Source organism: Trachypithecus francoisi, unplaced genomic scaffold (genome assembly GCF_009764315.1).
Source record: "Trachypithecus francoisi isolate TF-2019V2 unplaced genomic scaffold, Tfra_2.0 Lachesis_group5, whole genome shotgun sequence".
NCBI lineage: Eukaryota > Metazoa > Chordata > Mammalia > Primates > Cercopithecidae > Trachypithecus > Trachypithecus francoisi.
This window is the reverse complement of record NW_022681470.1, coordinates 54970106-54990462: the sequence shown is the minus strand read 5'-3', so window position 1 is coordinate 54990462 and position 20357 is coordinate 54970106. Positions and strand designations below refer to the sequence as shown.

The window sequence follows — 20357 nt, the reverse complement described above, 5'->3', positions numbered from 1 at the left end:
TGCGTAGTTCACATGTATGTGTAAAGATTTTAGAGAGTTGAATGATTTGCAAACTGTAAAGAACTGTGATAAATGTTATCATACCCCTCTGGAAGCACAGGGAGCAGTATAAATGAGTAATTTATGATTGACCAATTCAACTGGCCAGATAACAAGTCTGGAGAATGTCCAAAAGTAGGCAGAAAATGGGAATTAGCTTTTAAGTAAATGAAACAGCATGAAGGCGCTGCAGACCTAGACCAATGTTTTCCAAATTGTGGGTCATACAACCCATTAATAAGTTGTGAAATCAATTTAGTGGGCTGAAACCAGTGGGATTTCTAGCGAAATAAAATAGAACAGACAATATCAGAATGTAATGCAGTTGCATCATTGTCAAGAAATTTGAAAGTCACTGACACACACTATTAGAAAGCTTAAGAAAGTTGTGCCCTCATTATAAATTTTAAAGATGCAAATATGGATAATAAGTTTCTTAACATATATTTTTATAAGGTTGACAAAAACAAGGCAAAATTCATAAGTGTGTGTGTGTGTGTATCTATCTATCTATCTATCTATCTATCTATCTATCTATCTATCTATCTAATATATCCTGCAATTAGTCTCCCTAGTCACACCTCCAACCAAATTAATACAAAAACAACAAATGAAAATCTTCCTTAACATAATTTCGTGTAAAAACAAAAATGAAGGTGGGAGGAGGATAAGGAGACCAAAAAAACCAAACAACTGTTTAGATCACAGATCACAGGCAGTATAAACATTTTGTTCTATGGGCTAATGAATTCCAATGTGGTATACTCTGCTCAGTTCTGGGTAGCATATACTAAGGGGTATTCTGAGAGGAAAAGATGCAGACTCGCAGGACACAGAAGACCCTGAAAATAGAACACTATCCTGGGAATGCTTAGCCCAAAGAAGAACGAAGAGGTTTGTGGCTGCTGCCTTCAACCCAGATCACATCGCTCTCCTCATTACATTCAACCTTGTGAAAGCTTGCCACTGCACTTAGAATAAAATGTGAATTGCTCCTACATCCAGCCCTGTCTTTTCTTCACTCAGTTCCAGCAGACAGAGCTTATCCTGTATCCACCCTTTGTATGAAATGCTCTTCAGTCTAGCTGGGACATTATTTCATAGCTGCCCCTTTTACATCCTTTGCATCTCAGTTTAAATATCACCTTCTCAGAGGGGACTTGCTCCATCTCACCCTCTCCAAATTAGTTCCCCAACTGGCCATTTTCTGTCATATCACTAATAATTCATCTTAGTTTTTTGTTTGCTTTATTATCTATTTCCTCCCACCATAAGGTAAGCTCCCTGAGGACAAGGACTTGTCTTGCTCAGGCTACATTCCTTGTCTCTAGAATAGCACCCGCATATAATTGGTTTTTGAATCAATCAGTTCAGGCAGAATAAATAAATTGTACATGGAGAACTCCTTCTCTACTTCCTCCTTTCTTTTTCTGCATCTTCATCACTTCACCACCACCATAAGCAATTGAACATTTATACAGTTTATTACAGTGTTAAGAAAACATGTGCATTCATTATATTATTTGGTCAGGAATTGTTTAGGAGTTAAGGGACAACATAGGATGGTTATTACCTGCATTTCTAGTTTTATAAATCCAGACACTGAGTTTTAGAAAAGTTAATAAATGGCTTGATAAAGGTCCCACAGAGCATGCAAATCCCAGCATTCATTCTTTCAGAAGAAAGCAAGAGGAAAAACATGGCTGGCACATCATGAGCTGGGGAGATACAGTCAGTTAATAATCAGAGTGGAAAGTTAGAGGACACCAAACTGTAAAGGGCGCTGAATGCCAGGTCAAGGACCTTGCATGACATTCTTCAGGCAACAGGGAACCACGGAGGATTTTGAGGAAAGTAACACAATCAGATAGTGTCTCTGAGGAAGATACCTCTAGTGGAAACATACAGAATGGATTATGAAGAAAAATACCAGAAACAAAAGAGGGTAATCTCCTAGTCCAAATGTGAAGTAATTATAGAGTAAGGAGGAGGGAATGAGGGAATGGAAAGTAGAGATATTTTGAGACAATGTATGTGGTGGTAGCAGGGAGGAAGTAGAAAAACAGGTGAAGACCTGCTAGGATATTTTTCAGTTTTGAAGATCGGAACATAGTTTGAACATGCAACAATATCAGATTTAGTATTTGCAATTCTCAATCCTTACATTAAAGGAATTATACTATGCTGTCATACTTTTAAGAATTGGTTCTGAAAACTAATTGGAAATGTGGCCACCTATACAGTTTTATTTGCTACAGAAGACAGAACTACAGGTTTTATTGTATGTTGATTTATCATGGAATCAAAAGATACAAATAAGAGACACCAAATGAATAGACAATTGAAAATGCATAGACTTGCCAATCTCTTAAGGATTGTTAAATACAAACATAGTTTTTGGAAGTGCACAATCCTATTAATGAATTAAAATAAGTTAAAACCATATCTTGATTTTTCAACAAAAATGTATTTTGAAAATATAAATGCGTAAGACGTTTTTAAGATCCTATATATCTTTGCATTTTAAAATTAAATTCCTGAAAATACCTCCTTCCCAAAGTTAAAAGAAATTTGGCTCCAGTACAAACTTTGTTTAAAGTAAACTTATGTAGATTTTTCCTTATGAACTACATAGAGATCTCATTTATTTATAGTTTCACTGAAAAGTATACCTGCTCTATGGATGAATCATGCCCTATAGATTGTATCCTCAGTAAAATTAAAAAATGAATCAACATACAATAAAATCTATAATTCTTTTGTGTTTTCTATAAGCAAAATAAATTTGCATAGGTCACCACTTTTTCAATTACTTTGCAGTGCCAACTCTGAGAAGAAAACTTAAATTTGCTCTTAAAAATATATGACAACATAGCAGAGTAATACAAGTAAAAATTAGGGTCAATTTGTCATCAAGAATGTCTGTCAGGATTTCTATCCTTGCTATTTTATATATAGTATGTTAGCAGAGAATTTTTCTTGATTCTTCTAAGTAGGATTTTTATGGGGTCCAAAGAGCCTTAGTAGACTAGAGTCCAAATTTTAATTATTTGTATATAATATACTGTGCTTAATGAACTTTAGTTTTAAACAATCAAAATCTTCAGTTCACAGAGAAGACAAGAAGGGATAAAGGAAATTTTCTTATTTTAAGGATATATTTTTTTCTCAAAATAATATGTAAAACAAAAAATACTTGTGAAAAAAATTAATATTCTATGATTCATCCATTAAGAAAAGTCTTATTTCTATTTTTTCACTGCTCTATTTCAGGTATGTCTTAGAATGCTTAGTAATTATGGGCATGAGCATATATTTCATTTATTTATAATGTGTATACATACACACATTTATATATATAACAATATATTATATATTATATAAATATACATGTTTATATATTACACATATATAATTACATGACCTTAGGTGAGTTGGTTTTGATAAAACTTGGTATTAGAAACTCATAATGAATTATTAAATCTATTAAAATTAATTTTACTCCATAATTTCTACTAGCATATCACCTCAATTTGGAGATGCATATATGTTCTTAAATTCTGTTTAGAACTTTTACAAGAGGCAGTATCAGGCAAATCAAACAAAACGAAACCGGGTTTCATATAATAACACTGGATCCTTCGGGCTGGATGACTACGGCAGGCTCAGAGACAGTCTGCAAAGCAGCATGTAAACAACACACATGTGTGCATGAGCAGGGGAATGTGCAGGTGTGTGTATGTAATTGTAGCCTGGCATTTCTATCTAAACTAGTGACAGAATGCTTTTATGACATTCTTCTATTCAGATGAGTAACATAAAGTGAAAACATGTTGTCTACTAGTGACAAATGGCACTGGCTTGAAACAGTCTAAGATTTGTTTTCTCTATAGAAATCCTCCACTCTCAACTTTCCCAATAAAACTTTATTAAAGTGCTAAGCAAATTATATGCATGTCTTATGGAATTTCATGTCAAATTTCTTTATTCAGGAAAAATCACAATGCTCTATAAAAATAAATGTGAAGTGAAAGGAGAAAAAAACTGTTATTCAGCATCAGTGCGAAATTTCATTTTCTCAAAATACTTGACAAAATTGAAATCCCGTTAAAAATGCAAAGCATTATCTTTCCAACACTCTTGAAATTAGGATACAATATTTTGTAATTCAGCGAATATTGAATACTTATTTACGTTTCAGGTACTGTTTTATAAATATAGAAAAATTCGATGACAGGTTCAAGGCCACACAGAACCTTAGGTAACAAAGCCGGGAAAACTCAAAAACTCTAGTCAATGAATTCAGATGTTCATTTCACTACTTTGTTATTTAGTATAACTCATTTATTCCTCATCAGGACATTTAAAAGGTTTTTATTTCATATCTCAAAACAATTTTATAAAAAAAATAGCTTTCAATGAAATTATGACACCAAAGATGAGCACCATTAAATCAAAGCCAACTTATTTTTAACATAACTTTTACTTAATTCTGATTGTCACCATTTGATCTAAGTCCTGTATTTACAAGAAGAATATATGATTTGAGGAGTTTTAAGATAAGCCCTATCACTCCTTTTAAGTTACCCAATTTAAAAATTATCTCTTCTAGTAATTTCCATTATTTCTAAACAACAACACTCAAAACCATGTATGTTATTTTAATAAATAAAAATTTACAAACTACTACTGTATTTATAAATGGTTCGGTGAAGTCTTCCAAGAGACAGCTTAATCACCATATTATTTATTATTAAATGTAGAATAAAAGGACTTTTCTATGGCAATAGTTACACCAGATTTATCAGCATCTTTTTTTTTAACTCAATGTCTGCCTGAGGTCAAGTTGACAGAAGTATCCAACTGTCATATTAGAGGAAACCTTATACCTAATAGAGAGTTGCAGGCATCTGTTCAGGATCTGATGATTTTTAAAATAGTTTTATTAAGCATGTAAGAGCTGGCATGTAATTGGTACACCTCTTACCTTCTAATGACACATACGCAAAGTAACTGAATGAAATCATATTGTGGCTCTTACCTAAAGAATGTGCAGCTGTGGTTTTTGAGCTGAAAAACCGGCCAAGCCCAAGATCTCCAAGTTTTACCACCCCAGTGGCTGTAATGAACACATTAGCTGGTTTTATATCTGTGAATAAAGGAAGGGATCAGGTAAAAGATGATAGACATTTTAGAAATTTTAAAGGAATTAAGAACTACTTTTCATGATAGAATTTAAAATTTATTTTAATCATGAAAGTTTGAATTATGGACCAATTGGTTTACTTTGAATAATTCTGATATATCCTAATACCCAGAAGTTCTCGATTCTCTGATAGACAGCTAATCATCAATGTACTATGATGAACATGATTATTAATTTCTATTTCAAATGCATTTTGTTTTCCATTTTCAAAAAACCTGTGAAATTCAAAGTACAAAATACACGTGTCCTTTTGATATCAATTTTAAATAAAATATCTTACTAAAGATTAACGTATTGGTAGATTTGCATAAAATATAAAACCACAACACTATTAGGCATATAATTATTTACTTAGATGGCTTTAAAAATCTTAATTGCATAAATGAATTGTATTAAAATTTTTCACACTTCAGTATCAGTGGTTCAATTACTTATTGATGTAATCTTAACACACTCTGCTCAACCACTTGACTGATAAGAATGCTGAGCTAATACTGAATATTAAAAATCTAAGTGGTTATTGTTTAATTGAAGAAACAAAAAACTCTTCCTTAAATATATTTGATTGCTGTCTTCTCTTTATCAACAGCATCTTACTGGTTATAACGTAAGATGCTCATAAGAGTCAAGCAGAAGATTAATTTACATTCTTATTTAAAATCAAGTAGTACTTTATTTAAAGGTTTAACATTCTAGCACAATTATAATTTGAAAATAATTACCTGAAAAAGTATGGCATTACATAATGACTGGAAGACACTTACTTTAAAGAACTTATATCATTTAAAACAAGATTAAAAGTTCTTAATGATTTTATCTTACCTCTATGCATGACTCTTCGAGAATGCATGTGTTCCAATGCACTGCAAAGCTGAACAAAGTACTTCCAAACAGTTCTTTCAGGAATTAGCCTCTTTTGCTTCTTAAAATGCTTTTTGAAAATTAAAAATAAGAATTATAAAAACTAAAATTTCTCAAGACTGGATTCAGATAGGAAAAAAATCTGTAAGTCAGAAAAACACCTAATTTTATCTACCATTATCAGCTGAAAAGCATATGATCTTTATACTGAAATGATTCCAAGAATTTTATCTGACATAATGGCTTAAGTTTTTCCTATTATAACTAAGGTTGGCGGAAACTGTGTAATGGTACATTTTTGTGACGTCCCACTATTTCAAAAAATTAACATCTAAAACAATTTCTTGTGTTAAAAGAAGAGCCAGAATAAAAAAGTCTAGATACATGTAGGTAATTACGTTCATTAAAAGACAATTCTTCTCCTGGCAGAAGGTTTCATTACAGAATTCCTTTTAAATACTGAACCACCCTGGTGATATGAAATATCACAATTTATTAAAAGTTAAATAAATAAAAGGAATTTATGTAGAAAGTTTTCATGAATATTTCTACTGTACAATGCAAGTCAAACTTGTACTCTGCTTTGAATGAATGAAACTAAACTCCATGGAAGAAAAACCTTACAAGAATGCCCAGGCAAAAAGCTGACAGCACCAACAGGCTACTTAGGAGAGGGGTCGTTGCACATAAGAGGGCAAATACTACAATAATTGTAAAACCAGAGGTACTTATTTATGCTCATTTTTTCTACAATAAGTCTGCTAGAAGACTACACTAATAATATATTACTTCAAGGACAAAGTTCTTAGCTTTGTAAGACTTACAAAGATTCAATACATAGAAATTATTTTTCAAAAACAAAATGCAAGTGGTTTCCCATTTAACAATACTTATAAATAACCAACATGAATATTGCATTTTAATTGGTTCCATAAAATTTTCTAATAATTTTAACTGTTTTAAAATATATATATATAAAAATTTAAATATGTACTTTAATGCAATTTATCCAAAGATATCCAAAGATATTTTGAGAAGTCCAACTAAATTGATTTTTTGTTATTGAATATGGAGGAACTATACTTGAGAAAATTCTAAAACAGCTACCTTTCAGTTTTTACACTAGTGACCAGCTGAGGGCAGGCTGAATGGAAAAACAGTACAGGAAATCCGCTGATATCCCTACTTCATACTGAGCAAAAAATTATATCTACTGTCTCATACGTACTCAATGTATGCACCAAATGATAAATCTTTAAGGAAAAGCTAGTAATCTTAGGTTAATCTTTCTTATAACACATACTACAGAAATAAATTTATTAGCAATTTCAATAGCTATTACATCAGTAACATTACATCCCAAAGAATAAAAAACAATTAGATGACCAGGTAATTAAAAAGCAAATCAGGGTCTTACTAAAATGTTAGAAACCTCCCATATCATATCTCAAGACTATGTCTTTTTAATTGCAGACTGTGTCAACATCAGTTTTCATTCAAAGGGGGTAATGCTGCAAAATCAGTTCTTTACACATAATTTTCTTTCAGACTTGGAATGAGTCCAAATAAACCCTGTATATATGTGCTCTCCCTGATGCTGGATTAGCATATCAGAGGACTGTTTGATGTCAACAGGAAGATGGGGACCAGGTTTCTTTTCATTCAAAAATAAATATACCATATCATGTACATATCAGACCATGAAAACAAATTTTTATGCTTCAATACAGATTTTGAAATCATCATAATTATAATGTAGTTGGAAGTTTGCTTTTTAAATACCATTCTAAAAAAGAAATCAAATCTAAAAGAAAAGGCATAATTTAAAAATTGCCCCCAAATTGCACAATAGGGAAGATGTTACCGGACCAAGATGATCTGATTATTTTCATGTTTTTGTATTCTTTCAGACTGTAGCTTACAAGTTAAAACTAACGACAATAAGCTGAATTCAATATAATACTACTCAGAATGACCTGGTAAGAGTTAAGTATCCAAATTAGTTATAGGCCTTTGAAGAATAACATGAATTTGATTTTTTCATAAAATAAAGGCAGTTTCATTATGCCATTAGTATCTCTCATTATTTTTAATAAATGTCTGCTTAAACATATGTGGTTTTTAAACCATTCCTTAAGTATAGGGTTTTTTGGGTTTTGTTTTTTTGTTGTTTTTCGAGAAAACCAACACTTAAAATGAGAAGAGCCTGTCTGTTCTGATGGTGGCACTGTTGGCTATCTCTTAAAAAGAGGATGAACGGCAAAAAGGCAATGAAAATTTGAATTCTTTTTACTATGGGTAAAATGTATATTAGCACTACAAAATAGGAACTTCTACAAAGCCAAAGAAATGAAACAAAAGAAAGAACAACCTTCTCTTAAAATTTATTCTAATAAACACATATCTTCTTAAAAGTTAATTATCTAGCCAATGAGCATTATTGTTTGAAAATCCTGTTTTCCCTTGAAAAAAGTCAGCTCTATATAAATGATTAGCTCTGATTAAAAAAAAAAAAAATCTAATGCCAACATGTAAAAAGTAAAAATGTACATATATTTGTTATATAGCAAGTTTTTAATATAGCAATAAATAATGTAACCAATACATCTAAAAGTTGGAACCAATATAAATATTTATAAGAAAATGAAAGAATATGTGACAGGGTGCTTTTACCATATTTATGCTATGAAATAGAATTGCAACTTTTTTTATAGTTGAAAATAAAGTATCCAAAAATTTATGGGCAGGCAAAAATCAACACCCATATATACCTGATCATTTGGACATAATTTTGTTTAGTCTTTTTTTTTTTAAGTAGGCTAGTCTTTTCTCTATGCAAATCTTCAAATACTAGTTACTTTAAAAGCACCTTTTCTACTGTTATCAAAATTATTCAAATAAATACTGGGTATTATTCAAATAGAAAAATCAGACGTGACAAAAAGTTAATCAATTTACATACAAAATGTATGTATATACAAACATCAGATTATATTATATCTGACTTATGTGTAAGAAGATTACCAACATTTCACTTAGGTGAAGTTCAGCATTATCTGTTAAAACCCATCTGCATCACCATCTAAGTGATTTATATTAATATAAAAAGGGCTACAGCTGATCCAAGCTGTTTCCTTTCAAAGATTTTGGGAAAATAGTCACATCTTAATAGATACACTCTTTTTAAAATTATTAATCTCCAAACACCCTACTACAAATTAAACGACCAAGATCAAATCCAATTACATAGTGGACACTGAATATCTAAGTACCATTTTTGAACTCCATTGGGTAACTTGGTTCCTGCATTCTAGACATTACAACTCCAAGTAGAATATACACTGTTTATTTCTGAATTATAGAATTATAATATTCTTCCTCAAGAAATCTCAGGAAAAGCTTCAATGATATTACCCAGCATAACCTCATCAACAGAGAAAGAATAGAAAATGATCTTATTTTACAAAAAAATTATTATTCTCTGTGGCATATCTAAACATTTAAGCACACAGTTTGACATGTTAATCTTTAAAAAAGAAAATTTTAGGCAAACTATCTGGAACTATCAGGGTCAGCTTCATGGGCAGGGAACCTGTATGCAGGTCTGGCACTTGGTTTAAAGCCGTTACTGCCATTTTAAAAATTTTTAATTTTTAACAAAGGGACTTGCAATTGTGTAGCCAATCCAGGGAATCATACACGAAGCATCCTTTAGAAATGTACTGCTGTGGTTAAAAAAATAAAAAACAAAACAAAACAAAATGCAATCCTGGTGGGCAAGGTGTGTTTGAAGAGGATTAGGAAAAATGTTAATTAAATGATGAGAAATAATGAAGTTATAAGAGAACTGGAATTACACGCACCAGCTGCTCTCCATTTCTTTCAAGTATCTAGTAAGAGGAAGTAAGTGATTTATGTTAAATATAAGGAAGCATTTCCTGCTTGGAGTGTTGTCAAATGTTTAAATGTGCCACTAACACAATCCATATCCATCTTATAATAATAGACCTGATTATAAGGTTTGACAGTAACAGGTTGTACGACCTTGAACAAACCATTTAACGTTGATGGCTCTCAGCTTCCTAGTTTGGAGATGATCTATGAAGTCTCCACCACTTCTGAAATATAATCTATGGGTCTACAGTCTTAGTTTCAAATGAAACAGAAATAATAAATGTCTGTTTGGCACATTTCATACTTAAAAATAATAGTTTCCTGGTATGCCTTATCCTTCATATATCCAATTAGTAACAACAAAAAACCTCCGAGATTCCTACTGGTCCATTTAATACTATAAAAGGTCTTAACATAAGATGACAAGTAGTTAGAGTTCTTTGTTATAAGCTTGTAATTAGGTCAAACATTTACTATAAGAGGGGATGTTCCCAAACACAGCACTTATAATGCAATTTTATAAGACTATATTTTGTCGTGGTTATTTCAAAGAATCAAAAGCACAGATACTGGGTGATAAAAAAGGATGCTTCTGGAAGTATAATGGGCAGTGCTAAGTGTGATATTTTTATTAATCTTTCTATGGAAACATTTTTCTTTGGAAGGTACAATGAGGTATCAACAAACTAAACTTTACAAATATTTGCTATACACAATTGTGGAAAATTATATAAAATTAAAATTTTGGTATGTAATACTAATTTACAGTGTATAAGTATTTTCTCTCTTGGCATACTGAATAAAATTCAGGTACCTTAAGTTGCATTAGAAGGTGTAAAGTAGTTTTGATTTGCCTCTCTCTGATGGCCAGTGATGATGAGCATTTTTTCATGTCTGTTGGCTGTATGAATGTCTTCTTTTGAGAAATGTCTGTTCACATCCTTTGCCCACTTTTTGATGGGGTTGTTTGTTTTTTTCTTGTATATTTGTTTGAGTTCTTTGTAGATTCTGGATATTAGCCCTTTGTCAGATGAGTAGATTGCAAAAATGTTCTCCCATTCTGTAGGTTGCCTGTTCACTCTGATGGTAGTTTCTTTTGCTGTGCAGAAGCTCTTTAGTTTAATTAGATCCCATTTGTCAATTTTGGCTTTTGTTGCCATTGCTTTTGGTGTTTTAGACATGAAGTCCTTGCCCATGCCTATGTCCTGAATGGTACTACCTAGGTTTTCTTCTAGGGTTTTTATGGTATTAGGTCTAACATTTAAGTCTCTAATCCATCTTGAATTAATTTTCGTCTAAGGAGTAAGGAAAGGATCCAGTTTCAGCTTTCTACTTATGGCTAGCCAATTTTCCCAGCACCATTTATTAAATAGGGAATCCTTTCCCCATTTCTTGTTTCTCTCAGGTTTGTCAAAGATCAGATGGCTGTAGATGTGTGGTATTATTTCTGAGGACTCTGTTCTGTTCCATTGGTCTATATCTCTGTTTTGGTACCAGTACCATGCTGTTTTGGTTACTGTAGCCTTGTAGTATAGTTTGGCCATCAGAGAGATGCAAATCAAAACCACAGTGAGATATTATCTCACACCAGTTAGAATGGCAATCATTAAAAAGTCAGGAAACAACAGATGTTGGAGAGGATGTGGAGAAATAGGAACACTTTTACACTGTTGGTGGGATTGTAAACTAGTTCAACCATTATGGAAAACAGTATGGCAATTCCTCAAGGATCTAGAACTAGATGTACCATATGACCCAGCCATCCCACTACTGGGTATATACCCAAAGGATTGTAAATTATTCTACTACAAAGACACGTGCACATATATGTTTATTGCTGCACTATTCACAATAGCAAAGACTTGGAATCAACCCAAATGTCCATCTGTGATAGACTGGATTAAGAAAATGTGGCACATATACACCATGGAATACTATGCAGCCATAAAAAAGGATGAGTTTGCATCCTTTGTAGGGACATGGATGCAGCTGGAAACCATCATTCTTAGCAAACTGTCACAAGAACTGAAAACCAAACACCGCATGTTCTCACTCATAGGTGGGAATTGAACAATGAGATCACTTGACTCAGGAAGGGGAACATCACACACTGGGGCCTATCATGGGGGGGGGGAGAGATTGCATTGGGAGTTATACATGATCTAAATGATGAATTGATGGGTGCTGACGAGTTGATGGGTGCAGCACACCAACATGGCACAAGTATACATATGTAAAAAACCTGCACGTTATGCACATGTACCCTAGAACTTACAGTATAATTAAAAAATAAATAAATAAAAAATAAAAAATAATAAAAAGAAAAAAAAAAAAGAAGGTGTAAAGTAGAATGGGCCTTACAGTCATGAGATCACTGAGAATACTTATCACTAGCATCTCATTTTATCTTCTTATCCAAGGTCTACTAGTCTTTGTCTTTTCCTGTAATGTTTGAAAATCTATTAAGAGTGCTAAGCTGTTTTTAGATTATAACAGAATATAAATATAATCAATTGATTCCCAAAAGTTAAAATTATGCAGGTTATTAATGCAAGCCAAAAATATATTTCATCTTAGGGTAGAAAATGTGAAACAGAAAATATTTTTCTGGAGCAATTACATCTTGAGGGGAAAAAAACTTCTTAAATTATTTAGCAAACAAGAAAAATAAGCACTCATAAAGTCACCTTCCCCAAAACTTCCCCAAAACAGTTGCCTCCTGAAAACTGGTACATCAATATCAAGGAACTTATTTAGAATATTAAAAAACTAAAAGATCAATAATAAAAACACACAAATGCAATAGAATTACTACAAAGAATGGTCCCTGCATTGCTGCCATGTGAATAATTCTTAAGAGAAGTTTCCACATTACTAAAACTGATAAGAAAATACTTGGAAATACTGAAAATGTTTTCTCTATTGCATCAGAGTACTAGTGATAAAGTGAGATTAAAAAGAATAGTCGGTCAGTCTTAGAGGAGACAAAGAAGGTCACAAAGAGAAACAGAAATATTTCCCTCTTTAATAAATTCTTTCTTGCTATGTTATACTAGACAACACTAAGAGTTAAAGAGATAGTTTAATTTTCATAATGAACAAAGAAAACACAGCAGAACAGTAAAAGTATCTCAACTGAAATCTAAATGAAAGAAATTAAGATGCTTAACATAATGGTGTCTGAACCCTTATCCTTACTTAAGTGTCTACAGTTACCAAAATTACTGCTCACGATGCTATTACATGGTTTACAAAAGGGAGTTTTATATCACTATCATCTTCAAATGTAAGGAGCAATAAGCTCCTTCAAAATTATCTTCAATTTTTTTCCAAGCAAACAGAGTTCAAAGTTCATACACCACCTTTTATTTATGCTCACAGAATTAAATAATGGTCATTTCATGGTATAAAGTTTCAATTTCCTAAAATCTCTAAGTTCTATACTGCTTCAATTTCAAACTACTTAAGTATCAAGGAAAACACAAGTGATATTTTATCAGTAACATTGCTCTTTAAAAAAATTCTATATAACACACCTACATATACATACCATATGTAGACAAAAATTTATACAGATATAGACACATAGATGTACATATATTATATATAGGTACCTAAGTAAATGTATCTATGTGTGTATATATATAAAATATTTTTTTTAATTTATATATATAAAATAATATTCAATCCTGTGTAGTTTTTTTCAGATAGTGCTACTAACTTGTAACCTTAGGACTTCAGAATAATTCTAAAATGAAATTAAGACAGATGACGATCTTATACAAAAGACTTAGTGAGAAACTGCATTTGGAATCACTGGCAGTTCTCATAATTGTCTGACATGGGCTATACACTTTGTCCAGATGCTGAAATGGAAAGTGTAGGTATCCCGGTAAACAATAAATCAGAGTTATCAAAGAGAGATGGGACTGCTGGGAAACCTTTATTGCTTTAAGGATCCAAAGGCCAAGAGTGTAAAAGACATTTCAAAGTGATTTTATTTCCAATACAACCTGTACATTTGGATAAGTACAAATAAAAATGTGTCTGCAAATGTAAAAACAGCCAAACCAAGTAGGTGAACAAGATTTTTAAGTTATAGTATTTGAAAATAAGTTATCTCCAAAACATGGTTGACATTCTAGCTAATTTATTAATGTCTGCCATAAGGAGAATTCTAAGACGTACCTCACTCCCCCAAATTCTCAAGTCCTGTTGTATAATCCCACTCTCTTGAATGTGAGTAGGACATGTGAATATTATGAATTACTCTTCCCATTTTATATGATGTTATATAGAAGAAGGGATTTTGCAGATGTAATTAAGGTCCCTAATCAGCTGACTTTGAGTTAATCAAGAAGGACATTAGCCTGAGTAGTCATGACCTAATTGGGTGAGCCATTCAAAAACATCCAGGGAGATCAGAACCCAGAGAAATTCTCCTGCTGGTCTTAAGGGAACACAATGGCAGGTTGTGGAGACAAATGGGGCAGAAAACGGCCAGCAGCCTGAAGAACCTAAGGATACCCCCAGGTGACAACCAGGAGGGAAACAGGAACTTTAGCCATACAACTTCAGGGATCTGAATTCCCCCAAAAACCAGTGAACATGGAGTAAGATCCTGAACCTCAAGTGAGCTCACAGCCCCAGATAGCACCTTGATTTCAATTTTCTAAGACCTTCAGCAGAGAACCCATTAATCCTGATCCACAGGAATCTAGAGTTAATACATTTGTGTTGCTTAAAGCTGCTAAATTTGTGGTAATTTGCTATGCAGCAATAAAAAATTAATACAAAATACAACTGTAAACACATGAAAAATCAATATGTAAAATTAATTTTATGTATATATAAACAAAACGAGTTTTAAGGCTCCTAGCAAATTTAGAAGGAATGACCTACAGGTGGTAACAAGGTAGAAAACACAAAGTCAGCAATCTAAGAAGATAGCCTATACCTAAATATCCTAGAAATAAGAAACGATGGTCTTATTTATTTATTTTGTGCAGTGTCAAACTCCTGGCAGAAAACAGACATCCATTTAAATTACTTGTATTGCATATTTAACTAAAAAATATTTATAAGAATAATATTCACTTCCTCCTTAGCCACTGTGATATGGTATGACATTCTCTTGGCAGATAACAAACCTCTGAGTTTCTTCTCAAAATATTTATTAGGTTACATTTTATTTCATTGATATTCTAGCGAAACAATTTTTAAAAATATATAATATTAAATACATACATTTATAGTTTCTTCTATTTGTCTCAAATTGACTTACCAATAGGTAGTTATAAATACACGTACTTACAAACAGTTCAATGAATGAAGTATATATTGTGAAATGAACCATGAAAATTTAAAATATGTTTTAGTAACATTTCTATTGACAAGTTGAAATTTTAAAATCCTCTTATTTATATATTTTTGAGATTAATTTCCTCTACACTGGGTCTTCACCACCAAATATGTTTCTTGACATTAGAATAGCGAAATAAACAGTATAATAAGACATACTACAAAATGGAGCACGTATGTGTCCAATTTAACTACAATAAAGAAAATATATGGCATATACAGCACAATTTAATTGAAATCTGTTTTGTAAGGTCGATTTTCCTTTAAAATTCTGATTGCTGATAATGAAGAAATTGTGATGAAAAATTCTAGATTTCCTTTTATCCTAAAACTCATCTGGGAAGTATTTCATCTGACCACAGCCTCAGGTATTCCTTTGTCACTAATTAGAGAAATACTGAATATTTCAACTATAAATTGCTTAATTATATTTGTCAGTCTGCCCTGAACCAATTAATTATTTACTTGTAAAAATCTTTGATGCAATGCTATCCAGAGGTTCATTTCTGGAATACAGACCAGAAGCTATATTTCCTCTTCTACCCCAATTAAGCTGAAGACTTGAGAGAATGAAATATATTGTTATGATGCACAATGATTTACAATATTACTCACTAAAAAGAAATGAATCATGTTCATTACAATTCAAGCATTCACTGCTGTCCTTTACAAAGCTTTAAGCCATTGTTCTATTCCTTCACAAAAGAAGTTCCTATGATTTTTTTCCTGATATAATCTATCTTATAAAGAACTGCTTACAGAACCAATAAGCACGTTCAGAAAACAATTTTAGAATTTCTTAACTACCCAACCCCACTCCCGCAAAAAATACACTGAATATCACAGCAACTCTCTATGAGACCAGAGCATAAAGCAGCAGGAAATTGTTGTGACAATTATACAACCACTCATGTTATCTACTGAGCCCTGGAACAGAGAAGTGTAATAGAAGTAAAACAACCAACTTCTATACATCTATTCATTACATATTTATTGAAGTTGGTACTATGAGCTAGAAACTGAAGATACCTAGGCAAGAAAAGCCAGCATGGTCTCTGTGCTCAAAAGAAATTTAAGTCTAATGGGAAATACAAACATCAATAAAATGATTACACACATAAATACATGATTATATTACTAAGTCTTATGTAGGAAGGGCACTCTGGGAGCACTTACACCATAAAGTACTCTATGAGTGAAAGGAGTATGTTTGAGGAAGTGATACCTAAGTAAAGAACTGAAGTATAAGCAGAAATAAAGTCAGCCAAGAATGGAGAAGAAGACCATCCCAGGTAAAATAAAGTCACATTCAAGGAAATGAAAGGCCAATATGCCACAGCAAGAGCAGGAGTCAGATTCTATAGCAAATACATGCTGAGCACAAGCTCTGTGCCAGGCACTGCTCTAGGCACTTGGGATATGTGAATACACAAAACAGACTCTGACCCTCTCTGAGGGAGCGTATCTTCTATAGAACACAAGGCTTGCTGAATCTTGCCAAACATTTTAGTCTTTACCCTTAAAGTGAAAACCTAGAAAGATCTGATTGAAAGGAGGTTTTCCTTTTGCTTTGTTTCTCTCCCCTCTAACGTCTTAAAGACTGATGGAGAAACGGATTTAAGGAATGGGTGCTGGATACTGGGAGACAGTTAAAAAGCTCGCACTCTCTCTGAATGAGAGACGATAGGGAGAGAAATGGAAAGGGAGCCAGATGAAGAAATTTGAATGGATTTAGAAGAAAAAATAAACAGAATCTGGTGAGATTGAAAAGAAGAGGTAAGGGAGAGTGAAATGTCAAAAAAGAGTCCTGGTTTCCAGAGTGCACAACTAGATAAATTGGTGCCAGGCCTCGAGTTAGGGAACATGGGAGGATGGGTAGTCTGTAAGGAATTTGTTTACAGGCATATTGAGCCAATATAGGGTCAGAATTTAGAGAATGCTCCATGCTAAAGATAAAAAATCGGAAGTCAACAAGAGTATAGACAGTAACTGAATACACAGGTATGAATGAGATCAGCTATAATGTAAGAACTAAAAAAAAAAAAAAAAAAGGCAAGGACTGAAACTTAAAATTCCATCATTAAAGGCCAGGAAGAAGAGAATGACTCAGTTAAGAAAAATGATAGTCTCCAGAGAGGTAGGAAGAAAATCAAGACACTGTGGGACTCAATAAGCCGGTGGAGAAGTGTTTTAGGAAGAAGGGTATGAAAAGCAGAGCCAAATGCTGCTGAGAGATCAAGCAGAATGAAGACTGGACAAAGTCCTTTGGCTTTCATGATAGAGGTCATTGAAGAGCTATTATGTGTGGTAGGTTGGAAAGAGAGTCAGGAGTAAGTGTCTGACTGTGAAGGAAAAAAAGGAACTAGGGTAGTAATTGAAGGAAAAAGCAGGCAGAGGTGAGGGTGGTAGGACTTAAGAGCGTCTTCTGAGATTATCTTACTTAACATAACAACACAGGCTGGGTACAGTGGCTCACAGTTTGGGAGGCTGAGGCAGGTGGATCACCTGAGGTCAAAGTTCGAGATCACCTTGACCAATATGGTGAAACCCCATCTCTACTAAAAATACAAAAATTAGCCAGGTATGGTGGTGCATGCCTGTAGTCCTAGCTACTAGGAAGGCAGAGACAGGAGAATTGCTTGAACCTGGGAGGCAGAGGTTGCAGTGAGCCGAGATCGCACCACTGCATTCCCGCCTGGGCGACACAGTGATTCCATTTCAAAAAAATTAATTAAATAAATAAAATAAAATAGCAACACACCTCCTCCAAACTCCTTATTGCTTTTCTTTCTTTAATTTTTCTTAAATGATTTATCAACATCTGGCATATCATATATTCTACTTGCTTTTAGCATTTGACTTCTCCACTGGAAAATAAGTTTCTTGAATGAATGAATGAATGAATGGGGAACAGGTGTGTGTGCATGTATATACATGTAAATATGTTTAAAATAACAGTGACCTGAGCATATTTAAATGATGAGAGAAGGAACTCAGAAGTGCACAATGGTTATGAATCTAGGACTGGGAACAGATAATGATAGGAATTAAGATTTCTGAGAATACAGGCAGAGAAAGGATAGAGAACCCAGGTGGAGGGAAACATAACAATCCTTCCTATCTAACAAAAATATGGTAACAGGAGAGAAGGAGGAGAGAACAGTAACAGACACAAGTAGGTCTAGCAGGTTCAATCATGGGAAGGTGAGGGTGCTCCTGTCTAGTGACTTTTAAATACTCTGTAAAACTGGAGGAATAAAGACAACTTTGAAGAGTAGAAAAGAGTAGATTTGTATGATGCAAGGAGGCTAGAAGCGTAGTGATCAGAGGTTTAAATGGAATAAAGAAAATGTGAATACCTATGAGATATCATACGTGCACAAAGACACAGATAGATGGATGGGTATGTGTACATACATTTGTACATATGTCTTTAAAAAGTATATATATAAACATACTACATATTATATTATTTAACCATCATAATAATGCTGTAAGACAGGTATTACTGACCCAATTTTATTGATGTACAAACTGGCTCAATTATTAAGATTAAATAACTAGGACAACTGATCAAAATCCTTTAATTGCCATCTGAATTCACCAGTGTAGTTTCAGAGGTCCTGTTATAATCATCCCTTATAACCCACACTTTTCCTTTATATAACTTATTACAACTGCAGGTAAATAGTTTTACATTAGTATTAGTCAAATGCCTGATTCTCCCACTAGATGATGAGTTCCAAAAAGCCATAAACCATGTACCTGGCACAGAGTAAATGCCTAATAAATAAAAAATTAAAATATAGAGATATTTTTAAAAAGCTACAAATTGGTATTAACTATTTAAGGGTCTAATTTGGCAATAGCTATTATTTAAAATGTGTATACTCTTACTTGGCAATATTTAAATGAATCTATGTAATAGAAATAGACAATGGAGCATTATATACAGTTGTATTGATGTAGATAAGGCTTTGTACTTGATATTTCTCTGTAAGAATAAAAAATGAAAACAATCCAACTATTAACAAAGTAATAAAATAAATCATGATGTGTCTGAGAAAGAATACATGTATTAGCATATATTTTTATATTTAAATGGGTATAAAGATAGTAAGTAAAGTTGGGAAGCTTTTATGCACATAACGGTTAGAGGTTATTTCTGGGACATGGGAATGAGGGAGAAAAAGGAAGGACCATATAAATACAATTGGGTCAGTAATACCTCTCACATAGTTTTATTATGATGGTTAAGTAATATATAGTATGTTTATATGTATACTTTTTAAAGACATACGTACTAATGCATGTACACATATCCATCCATCTACTTAAAGACATATGTACTAATGTATGTACATATATCCAACCACATATCAATCTTTCTTACCTGCCCAGGAAATCAACTCTTTACACCAAACAATACAGGAAGTCAGCGTGCTATAAGTTAGACTTGCAGGAAGCCAGACTGCTGTCTCTAGTGACAATCTAGGAAGCTAAATAGTACCTTCTATAACAATTGAATGACAACTGACAGCTTCCCTAATTTTGTCCCTGACTTTAACTAGGACCAACCAGAGAAAGACAAATACGTACTCCTAACCAATCACAAGGACACCCTGTTTCTAGTCAGCTGGTCTATAGCTTCTCTATGTCAGCAGTCTCCCATCAGGGCATACCCAAAGGCTTCCCTTTTCTTCCCTCTACAAACCTTTCACTCCTTTGTCTGCTTTCAGTTCTCTGCCAAGATGCAAGTGATGATTGGCTGACTCCCTTGCTACAGCAAGCTCAAATAAATAGCTCTTGTTTTTCTCATTCAGTTATTCTTGTTTGTTTCTAGATGGTTCAAGTTGTGTTCCATAGTAACAGAAGTTTAGCTGGGCACACGGCCAGCTGAATAAAGACTTTCTTTTCCAGCCTTCCTTGCAGCTAGATAGGTTCATGAGACTACATTCTGGCCAAGGGAATAAAGCTGAAAATGTTGTGTGACAGG

General features: G+C 33.1%; 1 protein-coding gene across 2 annotated transcripts in view; it reads right to left on the bottom strand.

Annotated features, from left to right (window-relative positions):
- NEK7 (NIMA related kinase 7) overlaps window positions 1-20357 on the bottom strand; it is a 151289-nt gene that overhangs the window by 33224 nt on the left and 97708 nt on the right. For both annotated transcript variants that reach the window (XM_033199539.1, XM_033199540.1), the window contains 2 exons: window positions 6068-6176; window positions 5081-5188 (listed from right to left, as the gene is read on the bottom strand). In XM_033199539.1, the coding sequence (XP_033055430.1) occupies window positions 5081-5188; window positions 6068-6176 (217 nt within the window). The remainder of the gene's footprint in view (window positions 1-5080; window positions 5189-6067; window positions 6177-20357) is intronic.